Source organism: Cucurbita maxima, unplaced genomic scaffold (assembly GCF_002738345.1).
Source record: "Cucurbita maxima cultivar Rimu unplaced genomic scaffold, Cmax_1.0 Cma_Scf00049, whole genome shotgun sequence".
In the NCBI taxonomy this organism is placed as follows: Eukaryota; Viridiplantae; Streptophyta; class Magnoliopsida; order Cucurbitales; family Cucurbitaceae; genus Cucurbita; species Cucurbita maxima.
The window spans coordinates 266,251-288,869 of NW_019272065.1; the positions used below are offsets into that span (position 1 = coordinate 266,251).

The following is a 22,619-nucleotide window of genomic DNA, read 5'->3' on the forward strand; positions in this document are numbered from 1 at the left end:
CCATGGGGCTGTTCCAAAAAATGTTTGTGAGAAGTACTTAAAATATGATGTTTGGTAATGCCGCAAGAGATAAAAGGGAGAGAACGAGGCAATTGAGAAAAGCACGTCGAACAAGCTTTAAAAGGAACTCATCCATTTAAAATCATAGCTGGATAATCCGCAACTACAACATGACGCATCATGTCTTACTAGACAAAGGGGGAAAAAAAAAAAAGAAACTTCTCGGAACACACTATTGTTCAACCTCTCAGAACAAAACTCTTCTGAACTTATTAAGGTAAAAATTGGGATTATCTGAGTTCCACAAAACAACTACCCATCCATTCTCCCAACACTTTCCAGCTTCATCTAGTAGGGCTCAACGGGCTTGCGGAAGTTGGCTCCAGCATACACTGCAGCTGAGCCAAGTTCCTCTTCAATACGCAACAGCTGGTTGTATTTAGCAAGACGTTCCGATCGGCAAGGAGCTCCAGTTTTGATTTGACCCTGAACACAAAAGTAGCCAAAATTCAATCAATTAATGAAAATAATGCCTCTACAGAGATCCGATATTAAGATGTTGAAGAATGAAACAACACGTACCGTGGCCAAACCAACAGAGAGATCAGCAATGAAAGTGTCCTCGGTCTCTCCACTGCAACCAAGTAAAACTCAGTTCTATTAGAAAAGAATAAAAAACATATCTCTACAGAACCAAAAATGCTGAATTTCCAAACCTTCGGTGGCTGGCCATCACTCCCCAACCAGCACGTTTTGACATCTTCACGGCCTCAATACTCTCAGTGACGGATCCAATTTGGTTGACCTTTAGAAGAAGAGCATTGCAAGTTTTTTCCTTGATGGCCTTCTCCACCCTCTATGAGAATGGGAAAACAGAAGTTAAAAAGGGTTTGAAGAATCTCAATATGCAATAATAGTTATATGTTCCCCTGAACCAAATAAAAGCCATTCTTACCTTGGGGTTGGTAACCAAGAGATCATCTCCCACAATTTGAACCTTTTCTCCAATTTCGCTGGTCATCTTTGCATAGTGCTCCCAGTCATCTTGGTCGAATGGGTCTTCTATAGACACAATAGGATATTCAGAGGCAAAAGACTTGTACAGATCCTTAAGAGCATCTCCTGAGATCTTCTGTGAGCCATCATTGTTCTGCACCAATACAATCACAAGTTAATAAATTGAGATTGTTCATTGCAAATTGTCCACGGCTATGGTGATTAATGTAGACATTCTTGACTTAATTAACCTACCTCGGCTTTGAAGTTCAAATCATAGGTCTTGTCTGATCCATAAAATTCAGATGCGGCAACATCCATTCCAATAACAACCTAACATAATAAGAGAAAAGTTCTTTTTAACTCTCCCGCCGTTAATGGATATGATAGATCAGCAAGAACATTGAACGTGTTTAAAACTAACCTGGCTAGTGTAACCAGCTTTGGCAATTGCAGTTTTAAGCAATTCAAGACCTTCCTTGTTCTCCTGGTGAATATGACATGCAAAGATGTAAATGAAAGGAAATGAATAACCGTATACCAAAATGAGATGGAAAAATAAAATTAAACGAATGAAGCACCTGGATGTTAGGGGCGAAACCACCTTCATCACCAACATTCGTTGCATCCTGTCCATACTTCTTCTTGATGACAGACTGCAATTTTTCACATAAAGCTCAGGGTATTGAACTAGAAACTAACAGCATTGCATGCATTTGAAATGTTATTTATGACAAAAACTATAACCAACCTTCAAATTGTGGTAAACTTCAACACCCATCTTCATGGCTTCTTTGAATGAAGAAGCTCCAATCGGTAGAATCATGAACTCCTGAAGACAAGGTATGTTAGAGACAGTCTAGATATGCCAACAAATAAATGGATCAGAAAAAGTCCAGATGCATGCCTGCATTGCCAGCTTGTTTCCTGCATGTGATCCACCATTGATGACATTGAATGCAGGAACGGGAAGAACCAAGTTCTTGTTACCAGCAAGATTGGCGATGTGCTGCATAAAAAATAAACAAGTATATGAAAATTGAAATCATTTGATATTCACATCCCTTCGGTGATTTAATAAAATATATGCATCATCAAGCTTCTAGACATTGACATTCTAATCCCTTCAAAAGAAAATACCTTGTAAAGAGGAATTTTCTTCACGCTAGCACCAGCTTTGCAAACAGCAAGTGACACTGCAAGTATTGCATTGGCTCCAAGCTGGAAATTGAAATGTACGTCATTTATAATATCAACTCCGAATTTTCAAAATATAATGACAAAGGAAAGCTAACCAATACCTTTTGCTTGCACCATCCCCACTCGTTAACAGTTCCATCGAGTTGTTGAACCATGAAGTTGTCAATCTGGGCTTGCTCAGTTGGGTCCTGAAGAGAAATTTGAAAACACTTCCGTCAATATATTGAACACGGATATGTACGATATTAAAAATGCAACAACAAATCAAGAGAATAGCTAATCAACGAACCTTTCCAATCAAAGCAGGGGCGATAATGGCATTGACATTCTCAACAGCCTACAAAAGCATACAAGTAAAGGGTGACGTGAAATACACAGACACGAGCATTCCTAGCAATTAAATCTAAGAAAATATAAGCCATGCAATGACGAAAACTGTTGAATCATTACCTTTGACACACCCTTCCCCAGGTAGTCAGATCCTCCATCCCTCAACTCAAGTGCCTCGTAAATACCTTCGAAATTTGAGAAACAAAAGGATTAGGTATAAAATCTGACTCTAAATCAAGAGATCGTTAGATCGCAGAGCTTTCCCTAAGAAGAACCCAAACAGAAATGAACAATGTAAACAGACCACAGACAAACAGGGAGGAGAAAAACAACATCATACCAGTAGATGCACCACTCGGAACAGCTGCTCTAGCCAAGGTTCCATCAGACAACACAATATCAACCTAAAACGATATCACAAAATAAGAATTCAACAATCTAAACCTGAGATCGATCTTAAAAATAGAAATAGTACATCATCTTCAAAGAAAAAATATTAATCTATTCACAATCAACCACAAAATCAACAACCATTGCACCCCGATCGATCTATATCTAACAAATCCACCAGTCGATTTGAGCAATTCAAATCGATAACCTTGAAAATCGAGAAGGATGATAAAACATGACAGTAAAGAAGACAGATCAACGATTTGAAGTAGAAAGGGATAGAGATAAGAACCTCGACGGTGGGATTTCCACGGCTGTCGAAGATCTGCCTTGCCTTGACGGATTGGATTGTAGCCATCAGCGAAAAAATTCAAAATTAGATCTAAGGAAATGGAGAGCAGAAGGAGAACAGTGGAGAGAGTTGTAATTGATTGTGTTTCTGGGAACGTACAGACGCCTCGTATTAGTAGTTGCTTAGAACAATCTCAGCCGTTGGATTCGAATTAGGTTTCATAACCGGTGATAATGCATCCGCTCCGTTGATTTAGGCCACAGAAATATTTTAATCCATTTTAAAAATTATATTAAATTAAATATTTTAAAAATTAAAAAATATATTAAATTAATAGAGACGAGCAATTAAAAAAAGTGACAAGAGCATCCACGCCTGCCTTTTGAGCATCAAATATTAAATTACATTTTTATTAAATAATATTATAATTGACTTTATTCAATAAAGAAGCATTTTATTGGAATATTCCAAATTTTTAATCAAGAAAATTACAATATTATATTTTAAATTGATTTAATGTCAGCGGACTTTCTATTCAACATTGTAAGTAAAAAAAAAAAAAAGAATATTCATGTAATATATATTTGTTTAAAAAAATAAATTGAAATTAAAAAATTCAAAAGAAGCGTGAATGATGATGACACCCAATGGCCGTTGAAAGCTTAATAACTGGCCGTTGCTACTAAAACCTAACGCTCAGCCAATGGAGAATCGGAACCGGTTGGATTCAATGGGCGACCAAAACTACGGGCCACCGGCGCACACGAGGTCCACAAAACTGCCAACTTTGGTGCATAAAACTCGCCGCCAATCACCTGGTAAAAACAGCCACCTTTCTTTTTAAAAAATAATTAATACTAACTCTTTTTTTTTTTTTTTTTTAAACTCTTATATTTAATTTTTTTTATAAAAATCTTTAATACTTTATTATTGTAAAAATATTAATTTTTTCAAATTTTGTTTTATTAATTTATGAAAAAACTAATCCCAGTTATATAAAAATGGAATTATTGAAGAATCAAATAATAATAATTATAAATAGTATAATATTATTTGCTTGAAGAATGAATTCGTATGAAGCTTCCTTAATTAATTTATCCATAAATTCAAATTAGCTTTCATATTATTAAATTTAAAACGGAGTTAAATTTATGAGCTAACCATATAAACACGGGTCGAAATGAAAGAGTGTGAGAAAATATTTCTCTTCATTAGTTTAACGAGATCGGGATTATATTCTTTGTTCTCATCCACTACACCGTCTCACTCTACCTCATTCACTTTTTATATATACATATAGACATAACTAATTTATTATGTATACTTCTATTTATTTTAAATGTGAAATATTAAGATGTAATATTAAATTTTGAGGTTTTATAAATTATGTACAACGTTATTTATATTTTTGTTTATGAAATATTATTAAATTTATTATAATGTTACCAGACGAATTCTCTTGAAGAAGTGAGAATGATACGAACCAGCATTAATTATGTAATATAAACTTTAAGAAAAATGTGAAGAAAATGTTGTTCAAATTATAACAAAAAAAAAAAACATGTTTCATTTATTTTTAGATGATTATGATCCTAATCTAGAGTTACCGTGCTTTTTTTAATGGACTCAAGACTCTTATTTACTTTAGAGTTACATTTACACCCGAATAATTATGGTAGTAAAATATACAACTCTTGAAATTTCTCATTTAAGGTCAACGGTTTTCAAATATTGAAACTATTTAAATACACTGTAAATTAAACGTATTTAAATAGACGTAAAAATACACTATCCTAGGCTCGTGGACGTTTTTAAATACACTGTAATACCCTTAAATGAAGGGAATTAGATCCAACAAGAATAAGGCGCTCATGTAAGATACAAAGGATCAAAGGGAAGAAATTAAAAGATTAAGCAAAGAATGAGGATCTCAAACAAGTCATTCTTATACCCTAACAAGTAAGGTTAAAATGATTGGAAAGAGAAAGTAAGTAAAAAGGGCAAAAATGTCTTTTCCCAATTATCAAGGATCTTCCCACCTTTTTAATTACTTATCTAGAAGGAATTTCAAATGCGGGAGAAAGGAAAAAATGAACAACAATGGAGGAAGAATATTTAGAAAAATTATAGATTATTCGCAAATTATCAAAATACCCTTGGAAGAACGAATAATTACGAAAATGGCACTCTGATCAGAATCAGAGCTTCTACCGTGGCAATCTGAGCAAAATCTCTCGAAACTCAAATATCAGCAATTGGATCTTCCCCAAAATTGGATATGATCTAGAAGATAAACAGATCATCACATCCAATGGCTATTATGCAAAACAAAAGTCGGTGAGGCTCTAATTGGAGTAGATATTTCCGGCGGATTTTCTAGAAAATCCAACCGTCAATTCACGACGATTCTGGAGCTTTCAATGTCTGTTTAAGCTCTGCCTATAAAGTCTAAAGTAGGGGCAACAATATGGAACAAGACTCTAGCAAGGTCGAGCACACATTCGAGAGTTATGAGCGTTTAGTTTGTGGGTCTTCTACTCTTGAGTTTCTTCCAAATTCGAGAGAAATTCTCTACCATTCCTCCTTAAACTTATTCCTATAGTTTTTAAACAATATTACCCACAAGTTCTATGAAGGAATCAAGAGCTGAAACGTAGTAGAACAAGCTAGTCAAGAGATCGAAAATTCGGCGTTTCGGGTGAGTTGCATACCAAGAACGATTTTTGGAAATTAAGGTCCCACACTCAAAGACGTTCCTCCAAACCAATTCTTATAGCTTGGGGTAAGGATATGAAAGAGGTTACATGAAGAAATCGGGCCTTGAAAACCCCTATAATCGGCTGCCCAACAAGAATCCCCTGTTTTAGCTCCGGCGAGGAAAATGATTTTGGACGAACTAGAAGCAAATATCTTAGGCTACGATACACGACAATGTATGAAACCAATTCCAAGCTCTTCCTTATAATACTATCTTTATGTTTCATGAAGAAATCTAAGGGAGAAACAACAATATCGAAGTGGTGGAAGTCGATTTTCAAATGGCGGCGCAAAGGTCGCGCTCGTCTTCTTCCTGTCCAGAGGAAGAAGACGATGACGTGGGCGATTCAGTTGAACCGGCCAAGTCAGCCCAAAATCTGACCTTCTCTCGGTATTTCTCAATTTTAACCCCCTTCCAGATCGGTTCACATGACAAACTTTATGGTTACATAAACTAGACACAATAAGGAGTCTGTGGAAGAAAATTAAAAATAATTTGGATACCGAAAGCTCAAGAATGGAGGTCCCGAACGTCGACGACAAGGTAAGTAGCCACCTTGGACTTTTTGTTAAGAAATAATTGAAGAAATCGCTTGGATTTCCATATGAACCCTAAACCAAGTATGAAAAAGGATATATGAAATAAAAATTCAAAGAATTATGAGTTAAGGCCCTAAACTCACCAAATTGCTCGGAATTTAAGGAACGTTAAAAGAACCCACTAAATGAGCCCTGATGCCTATGAAATTTTAATGATGAGCATATCATAGCACGTTTAGGTTATATGTGAAATTTAGTGGTAAATAGATAAGGATATGTAGGTAGACCAAGAAACGGGGCAAAATGACCATAATGCCCTTAAGGATATTTACCTACGGTTCATGACCTAGATGACATCCAAATGCTATGAAACTCAACAGTAGATCTTATTTTATAATGATTGATGAGGTGGTGAAGTTTGAAAGTCATTGGAACTCGTTAAGTAGCAAAACCAAAAATTTAGGGGTAAAATGACCATAATGCCCCTAAGGAAGACTACCTACGGGTTAAGCCCTAAATGATCTCCCAACATTATGAAATGTTGTATGAATCCTTATCTCAGGAGGTTGTATAAGGTAATGAAGTTTGGGAGTCATTGGGTAATGTTAAATAGCAAAACCAAGATATGGAGTAAAACGTACATCACGATCCACATGACTTTACCTCCTAGGATGATTAAAGAGGTATCCATAAAATAAGAGATTCCCCACAAGTACCCTTGGTTTCTAATCAGATTCTACATGTACGAGACCACATTGGGGCTATTTCTAAGAAGATCGTGTAAGTTCCAAGCTTGACCCAAGACGTTATGCATAAACCTAGGATCCCCGAGAATACGAGGAAACACCTAGGTTAAAGCAAATGACATGCTTAAAAAGTTGCTAGGATCCCTGCCCGCCACTATCTCCCATCATGAAGTGTACCACGAGATCCCTATTCCTCTTTAGGTGAGATGCCTTGCTATATGTACCATGAGCAGGTTGTCATGATAGACTTATTATTTTCCTCACCTACAACACGATATGCCAACAGGATGCCACGATTATGATAATGCCACCTATGTGTTGGGATCGCATAACAATGCACACACTCGATCTAGATGAACACAAAGAACAAGATAGAGAAAATGCAAGAAGAACTCTGGCTAAAGGATTTATATTTTGATGACTTCAAGTATGTACAATAAGAGAGAATACAGAGAATACAGAAAGAAAGTATATTTTCAAAGCTCTACCGGGATATATATAGAGTTCAGTTTACTATATATAGCTTTACGAGATTTAACAATATACTATATATAGCTATTTATTATATATAGCTTTACTAGATTTAACCATCTACTATATATAGTTATTTACCATATATAGCTTTACCGGATATAACTGTTTACCAAGCTATAAATAAAAGAGCAGACTCCATAACCTAACACCATGCACTCATGGGGAGAAAACTAATGGTTACTTTGGAAGAGTTTTCAGGACCAAAACACGATGTATGACATGACAACCTCTAAGGGTTAGTTCCTGAAAACGAAACAATAAGTCATATCCTAGCTCAACGAAACAATTATATGACACGAGGATAAGCTCAAAATTTCAAGTTGGTTGGAGTAAGTTTGGAACATAAGCCAAGATAGAACTTAAGGAAACGCCCAAAGAAAACATGTCAAGATTCAAGACTCTTCTAGAACCTCTAAAGAACTCTCTAGGAATCTATGACCTTCTAGCACTTACGCTAAGATGAGTTCATATGATTACGAATGCATGTTACAAGTTATGCTTCAAAAAAATAAGAACCTTAGAAACTTACAAGATTAAGAGCCATGAACATTACGAAACAAGCTTTACAACTACAAAGCTAAGAAGAATGCTAGGTACCACTCACAAATAAGAAATCAAAGTCCCTAGACATGAAAATTCAAGAATGTTAGGCAATACTCTAAGCATGTCCAATTGTGGCCCATAACTCCCACCACGCGGTGCTTTCTAAGGAGACCTTTTTCCTCTTATAGGTGGGATGCCCCGTGTCATGGTCATGCTCATCCAAGGCGTGTTGCCCATGACCGCATGCCCACGACAAGCCCAACCCTTTATGTCTTTCTATGTTCTAGTGTTTTACTTTTGTATTTCTAGGGAGTATGACGTTTCGGAAAAATCATGTCTAGACTTGCCAGACATGAAATGTCTTAGAATGTACTAGAGGGGATATGACTAGTTGTCAACTTCTCCCTACCCAAGGTTATATACTATGAGTCATTGTTGTTACTCTTTTGCTTCCTTATATAATGTCTTTTTCAAACATCTCTCTCTACCCTCGTTTTTTAAAACCTTCTTCTTAAACCGAGGCAAGAGGCTCGAGCATACATCGCTTGGCCGTAGGCGACGTAAGAACAAATTTTCTTAGCTCACTTGTCGTTGTCATCAAGAGTGAGATTGTGACAAGTGGTATCAGAGCTTTGTTAGCTCCGTGGCATAGCAAAGACCGAAACTATGTCGTCCACAATCGCAAGTCCGTTGTCATCAAGAGTGCGATTGTGACAAGTGGTATCAAAGCTTTGTTAGCTCCGTGACATAGCAAAGACCGAAACTATGTCGACGACAAAGTCGACACCCAAATCACAAGCCGACCGGCTTACTTTAATAGAGGAGAAAATGTTGTTTCTCAAAGAAGTCCCTGACACCATCCGCTTCCTAGAAGAATTGAATGGAAAAGTTGTACAAATCGACGCAATGGGCAACTGCCTGGATGGGTTGCCAATCGCAGAACTAATGTTTCGAGTGGCCTCGCACGAAGAAAGAGTTGCTCCTACAAGCAGCTCAAGACTTTCTAGTAGCTCGATATCTCTGTCGCACACAAGGACGGACGTGGCGAAGAGTTCGACATGCTACAAAATACCAAGATGAGTTTGTTTAATGGATTACCTGACAAATTTAGAGCAACGATCGATGCCATCCAAGAAAAGATGGCCGACATGAACACCCAAATTGGGGTGACCATGAAAGCCGTGGAGAACATCACGACTGGGCAAACTCATACAGGATCCAACAAACTGAAGTTCCCAGACCCAGACCCTTCAAAGGGAACCAGGACGCCAAGGAGTTGGAGAACTTCATCTTTGATGTCGAACAGTACTTCAAAGCCACAATGGCTTGTACCGACGACATAAAAGTGATAGTAGCCTCAGTGCATCTCATAGACGATGCAAAACTTTGGTGGCGTACGAAGGTGCAAAACATCGAAAATGAATTGTACACCATCAACTCGTGGGAAGACCTCAAGAGAGAGTTGAGGGACCAATTCTTCCCCGAAAATGTAGAACATATAGCAATGGAAAAACTAATAACCCTAAAACAAATTGGAAGCATAAGGGACTATGTCCGACAGTTCTCGACCCTAATGCTAGATATCAGGGGCACGTCGGAGAAAGACAAGGTATTTTTCTTCATAAATGGGTTACAACCGTGGGTAAAAAAAAAAAAATACACGAGAAAATAGTTCAAGACCTAGCTACTGCAATCACCAGCGCCGAGAGACTCCTAGACTTTGGGAATGAAGCGAGTTTCCAAAGAAGAACAACACAGACCCCAAACACTAGGGGCAGAACATATAAGCCGCCAGATCATCTAAATGAAGTCCCCAATAGGCCAAACGAAAGTAACGACAGACCAAGTGGGTGGATAGATAGACCTCAGCAGAATAACCAAGCGGGGACATCTCGAGGAACTTACCCTCAGAAGAACTACCCGACGACACTTTTACAATGCCTGTTGTGTAAAGGCCCCACAAACTGTCCTACTGTCCTCATCAGGCTTCTCTCAGTGCACTTCAAGTGTCCATCCAAGATAGCAACGACACAAGAGTCAAAACTACGCCAGACAGGAGGGAAGATCAAGATAACCCCCGAATGGGTGCACTTAAATTCTTGTGAGCCCTCCATTGAAAGGTCGACCCAAAGGAGATAATAGAGAAAGGGCTCATGTTCGTAGATGCAACAATAAACTCCCGACCAAGCAAGAGCACCTTGGTAGACTCAGGTGCGACCCAAAACTTCATCGCCGACCAAGAAGCATGAAGATTGGAACTCACCATAGAAATAGAAAAGAACCCCGAAAAAATGAAAGTTGTCAACTCCAAGGCCTTGCCTATTGTGGGAGTCTCCAAAAGAGTCCCCTTCAAATTAGGGGCCTAAATGGGAGAGATGGACCTTGTCGTGTTTTGCATGGATGACTTCGACGTGGTACTTGAGATGGACTTTCTCCTAGAACAAAAAGTTATCCCAATGCCACTGGCGAAATGCTTGATGATCACAGACCACAACCCCACAGTAATACCTACAAGCATCAAGCAACCAGGTAATCTTAGAATGATCTCGGTCATTCAATTAAAAAGAAGACTCGCACGAGAAGAACCTACATTTATGGCTATGCCCCTGATGGAAGAAAGGACCACTGAGGAAACTATTCCAAGCAGAGTCAAGGATGTACTAGACAGTTATGCTGACATAATGCCAGAGAGCCTACCACAAACACTACCACCCCGTCGAGGCATTGATTACGAAATTGAACTCCTCCTCGGGGTTAAACCCCCAGCGAAGAAAGCATATCGGATGGCTCCCCCTAAGCTAGCCAAATTAAGGAAACAACTAGATGAGTTATTGAAGGCAGGATTCATCCGCCCTGCAAAGGCACCTTACGGAGTCCCCGTACTAATTTAGAAAAAGAAGGATGGGACGTTGCGTCTGTGCATAGATTATAGAGTCTTAAACAATGTGACAGTACGCAACAAATACTCATTACTGATAATATCCAACTTGTTTGACCAGCTTCACGGGGTCAAATACTTCACGAAGTTGGACTTACGATCAGGTTACTACCAAGTACGTATTGTCGAAAGGGACGAGCCCAAGACGACATGTGTAACAAGATATGGGGCCTTTGAGTTCCTGGTAATGCCCTTTGGCTTGACAAACGTCCCAGCTACGTTTTGCACGTTAATGAACCAGGTTTTCCACGAATACTTGGATTAGTTCATCGTAATATACCTCGACAACATAGTTGTATACAGCACAACCCTAGAGGAACACAAGGTGCACCTGAAGCTAGTGTTTGACAAGCTGCGGCAGAATCAATTGTACGTCAAGAAAGAAAAATGTGTCTTCACACAAACATGTATCAACTTCCTCGGACATGTCATCAGTTGTGGACAGATCGACATGGATAGCGATAAGATAAAAGCTATCCATGTTGGGTTTTATGTCCTAAAACTCATAGTTTGTAAACAAAAACATATTCTATTTTCAATAAAGTTCCCTTAAGTACTTACTCCAGATCTTGAACAAGGGGCCCCACCCTCTCATTGGCCTGAGAGAGATCCGATTTACTGGTTGGACCACAAACCAATTGTTCATTAGAGGATCAGTGAGACATAAGAAATAAGAAATAACTTCAGGGGTAAAACGGTAAATTGACCTAGCTCTAGTTACGAACAACCTGTGAAGAATCGACTTACTAATCATGGTTATATCAAATGGACAGAAATATATCTATAGTGAGGGGAGTGCAACTACTAGCTATAGTGGAATGTCCTAGTAGTTAACGAATGTTGGTTAACAAGGTTAATGAGTTTAACTGGTTAATCTTGGATCGTTGGAGCCCATGATCTATAGGTCCATTAGGTCCCTCTGCTAGCTCATAACGAACTAAACCATAGAACAGTCTGACGAATGAGTTCGAAGTGTTCGAATTCAAATTATGGAGAATGCGCTACATATATACGATATATTTAACCGCATTTTTGTTTTATTTACGAATTAAACAAAAAGAGATAATATGAGATATTTAAATAAGATTTAATATCTTAATCAAATATGTGTCGAAATTAATTGGGATTGACATTTGAATTAATATTAAATATTAATTAAATAGTTTAATTAATCATTTAATATTACTTTAATTTGAAATTAATAATTCAAATCGATTGTTGAATCAAAATGAAGAAAGTCAAAATGTTGACTTCATTTATGTTAGTGGAATTTTGAGGTGTCAAAATTTGGTTTAACCAAACTTGCATTCTTGCCAAATAAACCCCACAAATTTGAGTGAAATTTTGAGTATCAAAATTTGGTGATCTCAAATTTGCATGAACATGCAAATATGACTCTATAAATAGAGTGATCATGGTACATAGAAGGTTGGCTTGTGAAAAACCTTGAGAAAAACCTTTCACAAACTCTCTCTTCATATATACTAAATCCCTCCCAAGTTTAGTCCGATTCCACAATCCCGTTTAAGGCCGGAGAATAGTGGAAAGACACTAGTGGTGGTTCGAAACCGGTTCGTGAGGAAAAAGAAACTTGAGCGACAAAAGGTTAATATTCAAACTCATTGAGTTTTAATGCTTTTGAACATGCTAGCTAATTCACTATAATTGATGTACTTAGAGTGCCTAAGATCCAAATTGCTTCCGCATGTGTTATATCCTAGCCATGAATTAAGAGCCCCTTAAGACTTCCCATAGTACGTCATGTGTATGACTTAGACTACGCTGCTTGGAACCCAACAAGCCTTGAGCATAGGTATTAAGACTGTGTCACTTGGAACGTATTAAGCATCGGATACAGGTTGAGAAGTTTATGTCTAGTACCGTAAATCTTAAGGGGAATGTCTTGGAGAACGAATTAAAAAACATAACAAGAACTTACGACAAGAACAAGAAAACAAAAAAGTGTGATACCCTAACATAACAAGGACAGGATTAAAAGTCTACAAGTAGGGTGGTTACTGAGTCTTGTACTCATTCCTTATTCTCCATTTTTTTTTCAGGAAATAAGGAGCTGGTCAAGGTTGGGAGCAGACTCTGGAGCAGGTGCCATAGACAAACCTCACCCGTCGTCCTCAACCTTTTTGTGGCGTCCCTTAACTTGTGTTTTAACAGTGTTTCGTTTTAAAATATTTGTATAAACTTTATTTTGATACACTATAAGTATAATGTATGTTATGATTTTTAAATTAGTTTGTTTTATTTTGTGAAAAATTTACCAGTCATTTAAGAGTCATCGAGTCAGCCCGGTCCTTACGTACACCTTCAACCGTTAAAATAGCTCGATAGCTCGAGATGTCAGATGTTTTAAGAGTAGTGGTAGTAAAACAGAGAGCCAAAATGGTGGTAAATGGTTGAGTATTCCCTTCATCAATTATATTCACAGACTTCCTCAACAACTTCCTCTAATTTCAAGCTTTCCCATGTCAAAAAGAAAAAGGCCATCTTTTTGCTACCCTTTTCCCCTCTCCCTCTCTACAAACTAATAACAACAGAACACCATACATATATAAACCCAATGAAGCTTTTGATGAATATAGAGATGAAGTTGGCTGCACCACGGCTGCGGCGGTGACGGCGGATTATGATCAAGAAGAAGAAACAACGGTTCCGACGTACCCGAATCCGACAATGCAGAAGGCTATGGCTTGAAGGAAGAGGAAAATGAAGAACTGATTTTTACCAAAGAAAACGTCGTAAGTGCCACAGAAGAATAGATAAGCGCCCACTCCAAGCTCCAATAAATGAAGCCTGTCCGCAATTTTGAGGCGAGGCCTCTTATGCTGTCTTGCTGAAGTAGCTTTGGCTTTGGCGGCGTCGCCCAGTTTCTCTGTCACTATCCATTCGTTCACTCTGCTTGTCTCCAGCAAGCCGATGATGGTCCCTTTTGTTCTGTGCATTGCCATTACGTTCTCGAACAGAATCCAAAATGATACTAAATGAAACGACCTGCAAACCGAACCGAAAATGTTTGATCGAAGTTGATGAACTTGTTGCTAAGAGTTAAATAGAGTAGATTATGGTTTACTATGGGTATGACCTTTATTGAAATCAAATATCTAGTTGTCTTCCATTGTAGTTTACCATAGGTATCATATTGTAAGATTCTATATTGGTTGGAAACGAAACAGTATTTAGAAGTGTGTAGAAACCTCTCCCTACTAGACGTGTTTTTAAACCTCGCGGGAAGCCGAAAAGTTGAAACTAAAAAGGACTATAGTATCTAGACACTGGGTTATGTGTCAGTGAGAACGCTGGCCCCCCAAGGGGAGGATTGTGAGATCCCATATCAATTGAAGAGGGGAACTAAGCATTCCTTACAAGTACATGGAGACTTCTCCCTACCAAATGCGTTTCAAAACGTTGAGGGGAAACCCGTAAGGGAACCCCAAAGAGGACAATGTTTGCTAGAGGTAGCCTTGAGCCAATACAAATGGTATCAGAGCACAGCGAAGACATTGGCCCCCAAAGGGTGGATTGTGAGATCCCACGAGGATGCTAGCTCCCCAGGAGGTGGATTGTGAAATCTCACGTCAATTGGAAAGGGGAGTGAAACATTTCTTATAAGTGTGTAGAAACCTCCCAGAAGTGCTTCAAAACCTTAAGAGAAAGCTCTTAAGGAAAACCTAAAGAGAATAATATCTGCTAGCTTTGAGTTTGAACTGTTACAAATGGTATCAAAGTTAGACACCGGGCGGTGTGTCAGGGAGGACACTAGCCCCTCAAGTGGATAGATTGTGAGATCTCACATCGGTTGAAACGGGGAACAAAACATTCCCGATAAGAATGAGAACACCTCTCCCTATTGATAACAGTAGCGTTACACATTTTATCATAGATAAATATCTTATATCCATTTATTTTATTTTTTTTCATTTTAATTTCACCAGCAAATATTCTCACATACCTTGGAGTACCGACAGAATTGAGAAGCGTGACGATGGACGGAATATAAACAGAACCCCACTTGGGTACCACAACTTCCGGCACCAACACGGTGGCGGGCAACACAACGCAGTAAAAAACGAAGGTGTTGATATGGGCTACCAATTTTCTTACAAAGAAGAAGCTGTAAATCACATGAACCTTCTTCCACGCGGTAACTTTCTGCAAAAGGTTAAAATTATTCACTTTCTACTTCTTCTTCCATTGTTAATTTGAAGGAACTTTTTGTTACCTTATTTCTGATAATCTCCATGACCATCTTTCTGAAGAGATTAGCCGGCCCACAGGACCACCGGTGCTGCTGGTAGCGGTAGGCTTTCAGTGTGCTTGGCAGTTCGTTTTTCACTCTAACATCTGCAACGTACAAGAATTTCCAGCCCTTTAGACTTGCACGGACCGCCAAGTCCATGTCCTCCACGGTGGTGCGGTCCTTCCACCCTCCCGCCTCGTTCAGCGCCTCAATTCTCCAAACACCGGCCGTACCTATTATAAATGATATCAGAGTCAGCACCAAAACCAGAATTTAATATTTATTTTAACTTATGTAGGGTAAAAAGTAAAAACGGGAGAGGTGAAATAAGTGAGAAAATTACCATTGAAGCCAAAGAAAGCGTAAGTGGAGGACCCCACTTCTTGCTCCACGGTGAAATGATAATCCAATGACATTTCTTGAATCCTTGTCATCAAGCACTCATCCGCATTAACTGCAAAAATAAATAAATTAAAAAAAACATAAATTCCAAATTCCACAAAAACCCCTCGCTCTCTGGCATCCACTTTGCATCAAACCAGTGGGACCCAAACCCAGGTCCACCACTCAATTCCGTAGTCCTTACCACATGCTATTGCCCCCTCACTTCAAAATAAAATTCCATTTATTTTTACCCCGTTAAATTAAATATATATTGACGTGGGAGGGCAAAAATGGAAATGAAAATGTTTTAATTATTATTTTTTTCCTTCTCCTTCACACATCCTCTTATCTTCTCGACGTTTTGCTTAGATTTCCTGTCGGACATTCCCCTTTTGTCCTCGACCCCTCATTCTTTTCACCAAGGTCCTCTCAAATTTATTAATTATATATATATGAAATAATTTCATTAAATGTGTAATGTCACATATTTAATCAAGGAATTTAATAACTCATTTACTAAGTTTGACCAAATATATTTACTCATACAGTTGCCCAAAATAATAATTCTATGTCATTATTATTTTAAATGTGTAAAGAACCAAAAATTAATAAATTGAAATTAAGAGGTGTAGTTTGGGAATAGGAGGAATGTAAAGGGCATTCTAGAAAAGAAAAAAAGATGGCGGAAGGACCTTTTGGCAATAAAGGAACTTTCCCAACAGAATTTTCCATTACTTTTAAAATATATTATAACATAATTAAAAAAAAAAACTAAATAATAATAAAACAAAAAGCTACAGATTTGAACAAGCAAATCCCAACAGTGAGGAAAATTCAAGTGATATAATACAAATTAGGCCATTTAAAATTTTGTTTTTTCTTTAAAAAAAAAAATTAAATTCTAACTTTTATGATTTAAAATAATTTATTTATTTGGATTTAACAGGGTTGGTCACCTGCAAAGTGGTCCCCACACAAAAAGGGGGGGTTGATCACACGTGGCAAATCCATCGGCTGCCCGCGTGGACTAAACTAAGATTAAACGATTTGACTTGGTCGTACTATATATAATCAAACCCGCCGACACTTTTAACCTTGCTTAATTAAAAGAATTATTTTTCCTAAAAGGTAATTTTCTAACTAACCTTAATTAATGTTTTAAAAACACAGAATTAAATAAAATAAAACATGCTTAATTCAAATGATTAATGAATAATCAAGACTCACCAAATTTCCAGCGAGCTTGAACCAGGCCAATTTCCGGGTTATGAATAAGGAAAGGAACGGTTCGCCAGAGAAAATCCGGTTCGGGTTGAAAATCGGCATCGAAAATTACAACGAAGTCACATTGCCTAACATAGCTTCGTTTCAGACCTTCCTTGAGAGCCCCAGCTTTGTAGCCATTTCTGTTATCTCTAATCTCGTACTTAATGTCTATGCCTTTACTAGCCCATTTGTGGCACTCCGTTTCTACTAAATCCTTGATTGTTGGGTCCGTCGAATCGTCTAGAACTTGAACTATGATCCGATCCGCCGGCCACGATAGCCCACAAGCTGACCCAATTGAAAGCTGGTAAACCTACAAAAACAATAACAAATCTTCATTTTTTTAGTGTTTGTTGTAATGAGTTAGAGAATTGTTGGAAGTGAGTCTCACATTGCTTAATTTAGGAAGAACAGTGATTCGTAACATGATATCAAAGTCATGCTCATGTCAATAGAATTCTCTAGAGAAAAGAGTAAAGACTCGATTACAGAGAAGTTAGGCTCAAAACAGATCATAGGGTATGGTGGGTTTGGTTAGATTTACCTCTTTTTCGTTGAACATTGGAATTTGAACTAAAATCATGGGATAAACAGAGTTTCCAAGCTCGATATCGTCTTTCATGGGTTCCCATTTATACCTCTTTTCTGGTTTTCTTCGAAGAAGCTTAACAAAAGCAATGACAACACCCATATAAACTCTCTCCACGAACAACATTACCGACATTACCAAACAGAGAAAAACAGAGAGACGGAGCAGAGGAACAACCACCGGAGCTCTGATTGCATCCCAAATCAACGAAGCTTGAAACGCTATGTCGTCTGTTCCTCCTTGTAATGTCTCCTGCAGAAGCGCCGCCGACGAAACACCCTCCATTTCCGATCTGTCGTTTGAAGGGATGAAGAAAAAAAAACCAAGAAATAAAGGGATTTTTAGGGCTTTTTTTCTGCTTCTGCTGCAGTGGAAAGGGAAGCAGAAGCAGCAATAAATAAAAAAGGAAGAAAGCAGGGGAGGGAGGTTTATATAACCTTTTTTTTTTTTTTTAATAATTATATTTAAATTGGAATTTTAATTTTGTCTGTGAAATTTGTATTTATATTGCTGTAATGTGTTCTTTTGTTTTTTTTTTTTGTTGGTATTGTTTTAACTGACCATTATTTGTTTAAATTAATTTATAAATAGACTAAAGAATTTAATTTGTAATTTAATTTTTTATAAAAAAAAAAACCCGAATTATATTGTTTATTTGAACCATTGATGTATGACAAAATAATATTCTTATAAATTAAGGTTGATATGGATCCTAGCGTATAAGATGAATGTGTTACGTATCTCGGGAAGTGTTCCCCTTATCTTCATAAATTTCTATGGTAAAAGGTCACTTTTTCTTGGTCGATAAAAAATATATTCTTCTTGAGATTCTATGTCAAGGATTTGGATCGAGATTCAATATCTAATGACCTCAACATACTCCTACGCCATAGTCACGTTATGATCCATGTGAGATTTCACGTTAATTGTGTTGGATGAAAGTCACATCGACTAATTTAGAAAATGATATGAGTTTATAATTAAGAAATATATCTCTATTGATGTGGGCCTTTCGGGATAGTCCTAAGAAAAGCAACGAGACTTTGTGTTCAAAATTGACAATATTCTTAAATTAATTTTTTCATAAAAAGAATATTATATGAAAAACAAAATAGATATTTGAAATTAACACAGAGCACATAGATTTTGGAGGTATTATGAAAATGATATACAGTGTCTCCATTTATTATGGCGATGGCGTGTTAATTTTGTTTACCAAAATTAAATGTTTTTATTTCAAGATATTAATTAATTTTGTTCAAAAGTGTCAATAATACATATAAACTTATTAATTAAAAAAAAAAAAAAAAAACCTACAGCTGGTTTCTTATGGAAACATTTTATTTAAAAAATATAACTTTTTTAAAAATCATTAAAAATATATATTTAAATTGAGTAGCCATAAGTCAATATCAACTTTTAGCGTACTTCCATTAAAAAAAGAATTTTAAGACCAATCAAATAATAGGAATATATCTAATTTTAATAACAATCAAATCATAGGTATACATCTAATTTTAATTATTATTATCTGATAAATACGGGTTGGTTCGATAAAATCTTCGGGACCAATCCAAAGTTTCGCGTTAGTTAGGTTGATAATTCAAATAGCTCGAATAAAGTTCATAACTCAATCGAAGCTTTATTTTGAAGTTGAGTCTACGGGTTGTTTTTTATATATAAAATCATCTTAAAAAAAAACATATTTTTCGGTACATTAATAACTAAAATAACACAAAGCTCAAATAGTAAATATTTACCAGCCACACACCACTAACCTTAGTTACAACCGTCAATCCGTGAATCAACCAAGATTTTATGTTTTACAAAAATTCAACTAACTTAAATTGAAAATCCCTAATTTATCGGGTCGTGATCATGCCGAATATTTATTATAAACTTGAAAGTGATCGGAATACAAAGACAATTTTAACTCATCTATCGTTATGAAGTTTTTTTTATTTGGAATATTTTGAAAAATATCTAGAAATGAATTGATTTAAACACGTTTTTTTATTATTTGTTTTTTTTTTTTTGTTTGAGCATTGCGATATTACTTGGAAGTACGTCTTTGAAAATCGTTGATTAAATAGATAAATAAATAAATAAATATATTGGAAATATAATAATTAAAACGTGAATATGGTAGGGCAATAGAGAGAGAGAGGTGAAATTCCATTAAACTCCTTCGGAAAAAACAAATTCAAAAAAGATATTTTCTTTTTTGTTAATTAATTAATATATTGGAGAATATATATATATATATATAATGGAATAAATGTTCCCCGTTGTATAAAGACTCCGTACCTAATTCTCAACTAACTATTATTTTCTTTTTTAGGCTCTCCACACTTTATTTATTTCTTTATATTCCATAATATTCACCATTTTTTTTTCCAATGATTTATTTAAAATATAAATTTAAATAGAAAATTGCAAAAATAAAAAAAAATAAAAAAAGAAAGAAGAAAAAACATTTCAAATATATTAATGTAATTAACGTTTGAATATGACAAATAAGAAGGTGTTTGGAAGATTGTTTTCACAGTTTTATAATTTAACACATTATTAAATTCTCCCCCACATAATTTTTATCAATAAAATAAAATAAAATAAAATAATCTAAAATGCCCTTTTGGTCCAATATATTTAGAAGGTTAATTATTCCTAATTTATTATTGAATCAAACTATACATGTGTATTTTATGGTCATTATATTAAATAAATAATCATCACCATATCAGTAAAGCTCATGAACGTATCTAATATGATAATACATGGCATTAACATTCATGTATGAGTCTCATTCGTACGTACGTGTATATATATAAATAATAGAGGTGGGTTAAATCTAAAGCATTCTTGCTTTGAGCTGGATTCTCAAAGCACAAAGTGAAAAGAAAAAAAGTCTTAAATTATTAAATATTTTAACTTTATTAGAAAGTCAACGACGGGAAACTGGGCGTCCTTTGAATTAAACAAAAAGCAAGGCCCTTTTTTGTAATTTTATTCCGACCACGACCTCAATGAATGTGGGGGCTAAATTTAATTAAAAGGATAAAAAGGGGTCTAAAAAACTTGCAACCTTTTATTTTAGATCTTGGTGATTGGACGGTCTTAATTAGGTTTTAAAGGGAGTAGTTGAGTGATTGATGCCACATCATATGGTCCAATTTAAATGGACTCAAAACCTAACCTCAAATGAAATTAAATGCTTTTTTTTTTTTTTTATTCAATTAACTTTCTAAAATTTTAAACATAAATTAGATATTTTATTAAACACAAAATTTAAAATTTAAAATTTTATTTAAAAGAGTAAATTAAATATAAATTTTATTCTTAAATTAAAACTTGCCATTCAAATCAATTTTTTTTTTTGTCTATATCTCATTATTTGTATCGAGTAACATATGATAATTAATTTAATATTTATAAAAGGGACTAAAAATTTCAAAGTTTTGACCTTATTGGTAAAGAAAGAAATTAGCTGTATTTATTTTAATATATGATTAAAAAAAAATTGGAAATGTTGAAGAAAAAGATGGCCACATATATTTGAACGGTGGTCAATTTATTAAATAAATAAAATTAAAAATAAACAGGTTCGGGCAGCTGAAGCTTTACCTTTCTGCCAGTAGGGCAGGGCAGGGCAGCTTCTTGTACATACCAGTTTTGACCTCAAAAATATATAATTTATATATGTACAAAATAAAATATTTTCCAGATGTTTTTGGGCTTTGGGCTTTCGACCCGAAGAAAGTTGGAAAAAGCCCAAAGCCCAAAGCCCAAAGCCCAATAACCGTTTTAATTGATTATGGTCGAGATTAATACACATTTACTTAAACTTTTCAAAGGGCTTGGTTGACCGGCGTTGGGCAAGGGCAGTTGATTTTGTGCGGCATTTTGACGCCATAATCATTTCCACGAATCACGACACGTATTCCTCGGCTCCGATCATTTTTACAACTCGTCAATTTCTCGCCGCCGTCCTCCCTAATAACTCCGTCTTTTTAGCGATTATTTGCTTTTTTTTTTTTTTTTTTTTTCTGCAAATTACAATTTTGGGTTTTATGGTTTAAATATATTTTTAATCTGGTCGCTAGTTAAGTTGAGGTTAAAATAGTAAGAGAAAGAGTTGAGGGACTACGAAGGGTATCTTTTTGTATTTAATAAAATTGGAGGATGTGAAAGCAAAGATAAAAAGTGAAATCTGTGGGCGTAACATTTTCTTACGGTGGGTAACTTTGAATGCGAATAACGAGGAAAGTCAACTGGAAAGCGATTTACTATACAGTGGGCTCAGTTTGTATTCAGTAAAAAAAATAAATAAAGAAATATCTTGTGTTGTTATAGTATTTTATTATATTTAACTTGTTAGCCAAGAAATCAAATTTTATTTATTTTATTATTTTATATATGGTATGTGTTATTTTATTTAAATTATACTTTTCTTTTTCTTAAAATTACCAAAAACTGTTTAGGGTCATAATTTATTTATTTTATATAATTTTTATATTTTTTTTAAGTATAAAGTTTTTTAGGTTAAATTAATAAAAATATCTCTAAACTCTATAAATATTTTAATAATATCTCTGACTTTTCAAAAAATTTAACAATATAAAAAAAAAAATTTACCGTAAACTTTTAATAATGTTTCAAAAATATTTTTAAATTTTAAAAAAGTTTAAAAATACATATGTGATTTTAGAAATAACATCGAATTCAATTTTTTTTATTATCAATATATGGATAAAAATCGTTTATGAATATTTTATAGATTATCTTCACATTTTTAAATATAATCTTAAAAATTTATAAATATTTTAAAAACATGGTATCTTTAATTTTTTTTTTTACAAAAT

At 35.6% G+C, this 22,619-nt stretch overlaps 2 protein-coding genes and 1 long non-coding RNA gene across 3 annotated transcripts; 1 reads left to right on the forward strand and 2 right to left on the reverse strand.

Annotated features, from left to right (window-relative positions):
* Nucleotides 1–92: 92 nt before the first annotated feature.
* On the reverse strand, nt 93–3,367 carry LOC111471203 (enolase-like). Its single transcript, XM_023116908.1, has 15 exons — nt 3,209–3,367; nt 2,867–2,930; nt 2,647–2,711; nt 2,486–2,533; nt 2,298–2,384; nt 2,137–2,217; nt 1,904–2,005; nt 1,748–1,828; nt 1,578–1,652; nt 1,421–1,483; nt 1,252–1,329; nt 956–1,150; nt 717–856; nt 583–634; nt 93–486 (listed from the first exon to the last, which is right to left on the reverse strand). Exons 1-15 carry the CDS (start codon nt 3,272–3,274, stop codon nt 349–351), a joined length of 1,335 nt encoding a protein of 444 aa, XP_022972676.1. The 5' UTR covers nt 3,275–3,367; the 3' UTR covers nt 93–348.
* Nucleotides 3,368–6,773: 3,406 nt separating this feature from the next.
* Nucleotides 6,774–14,453, forward strand: LOC111471205. The gene is made up of 3 exons (XR_002715164.1): nt 6,774–6,786; nt 13,439–13,444; nt 14,340–14,453. It is a non-coding gene; the product is annotated as an uncharacterized LOC111471205 (long non-coding RNA).
* LOC111471199 (glucomannan 4-beta-mannosyltransferase 9-like) lies at nt 13,665–18,144 on the reverse strand. Its single transcript, XM_023116903.1, has 6 exons — nt 17,713–18,144; nt 17,130–17,481; nt 15,862–15,972; nt 15,501–15,751; nt 15,231–15,430; nt 13,665–14,272 (listed from the first exon to the last, which is right to left on the reverse strand). Exons 1-6 carry the CDS (start codon nt 18,040–18,042, stop codon nt 13,912–13,914), a joined length of 1,605 nt encoding a protein of 534 aa, XP_022972671.1. The 5' UTR covers nt 18,043–18,144; the 3' UTR covers nt 13,665–13,911.
* Nucleotides 18,145–22,619: the final 4,475 nt, after the last annotated feature.

Bases quoted from the DNA above. Each gene is read 5' to 3' on its own strand.
- LOC111471199 (XM_023116903.1), bottom strand. From the start codon at position 18,042: ATGGAGGGTGTTTCGTCGGCGGCGCTTCTGCAGGAGACATTACAAGGA. The intron at 15,752-15,861 runs GTAATTTTCTCA...CATTTATAATAG, and splicing joins CGCTTTCTTTGGCTTCAATG to GTACGGCCGGTGTTTGGAGA. The intron at 15,431-15,500 runs GTAACAAAAAGT...AACCTTTTGCAG, and splicing joins TGGAGATTATCAGAAATAAG to AAAGTTACCGCGTGGAAGAA.
- LOC111471203 (XM_023116908.1), bottom strand. From the start codon at position 3,274: ATGGCTACAATCCAATCCGTCAAGGCAAGGCAGATCTTCGACAGCCGT. The intron at 2,385-2,485 runs GTTCGTTGATTA...ATTTCTCTTCAG, and splicing joins CCCCTGCTTTGATTGGAAAG to GACCCAACTGAGCAAGCCCA. The intron at 635-716 runs GTTTGGAAATTC...ACTTGGTTGCAG, and splicing joins GTGATGGCCAGCCACCGAAG to TGGAGAGACCGAGGACACTT.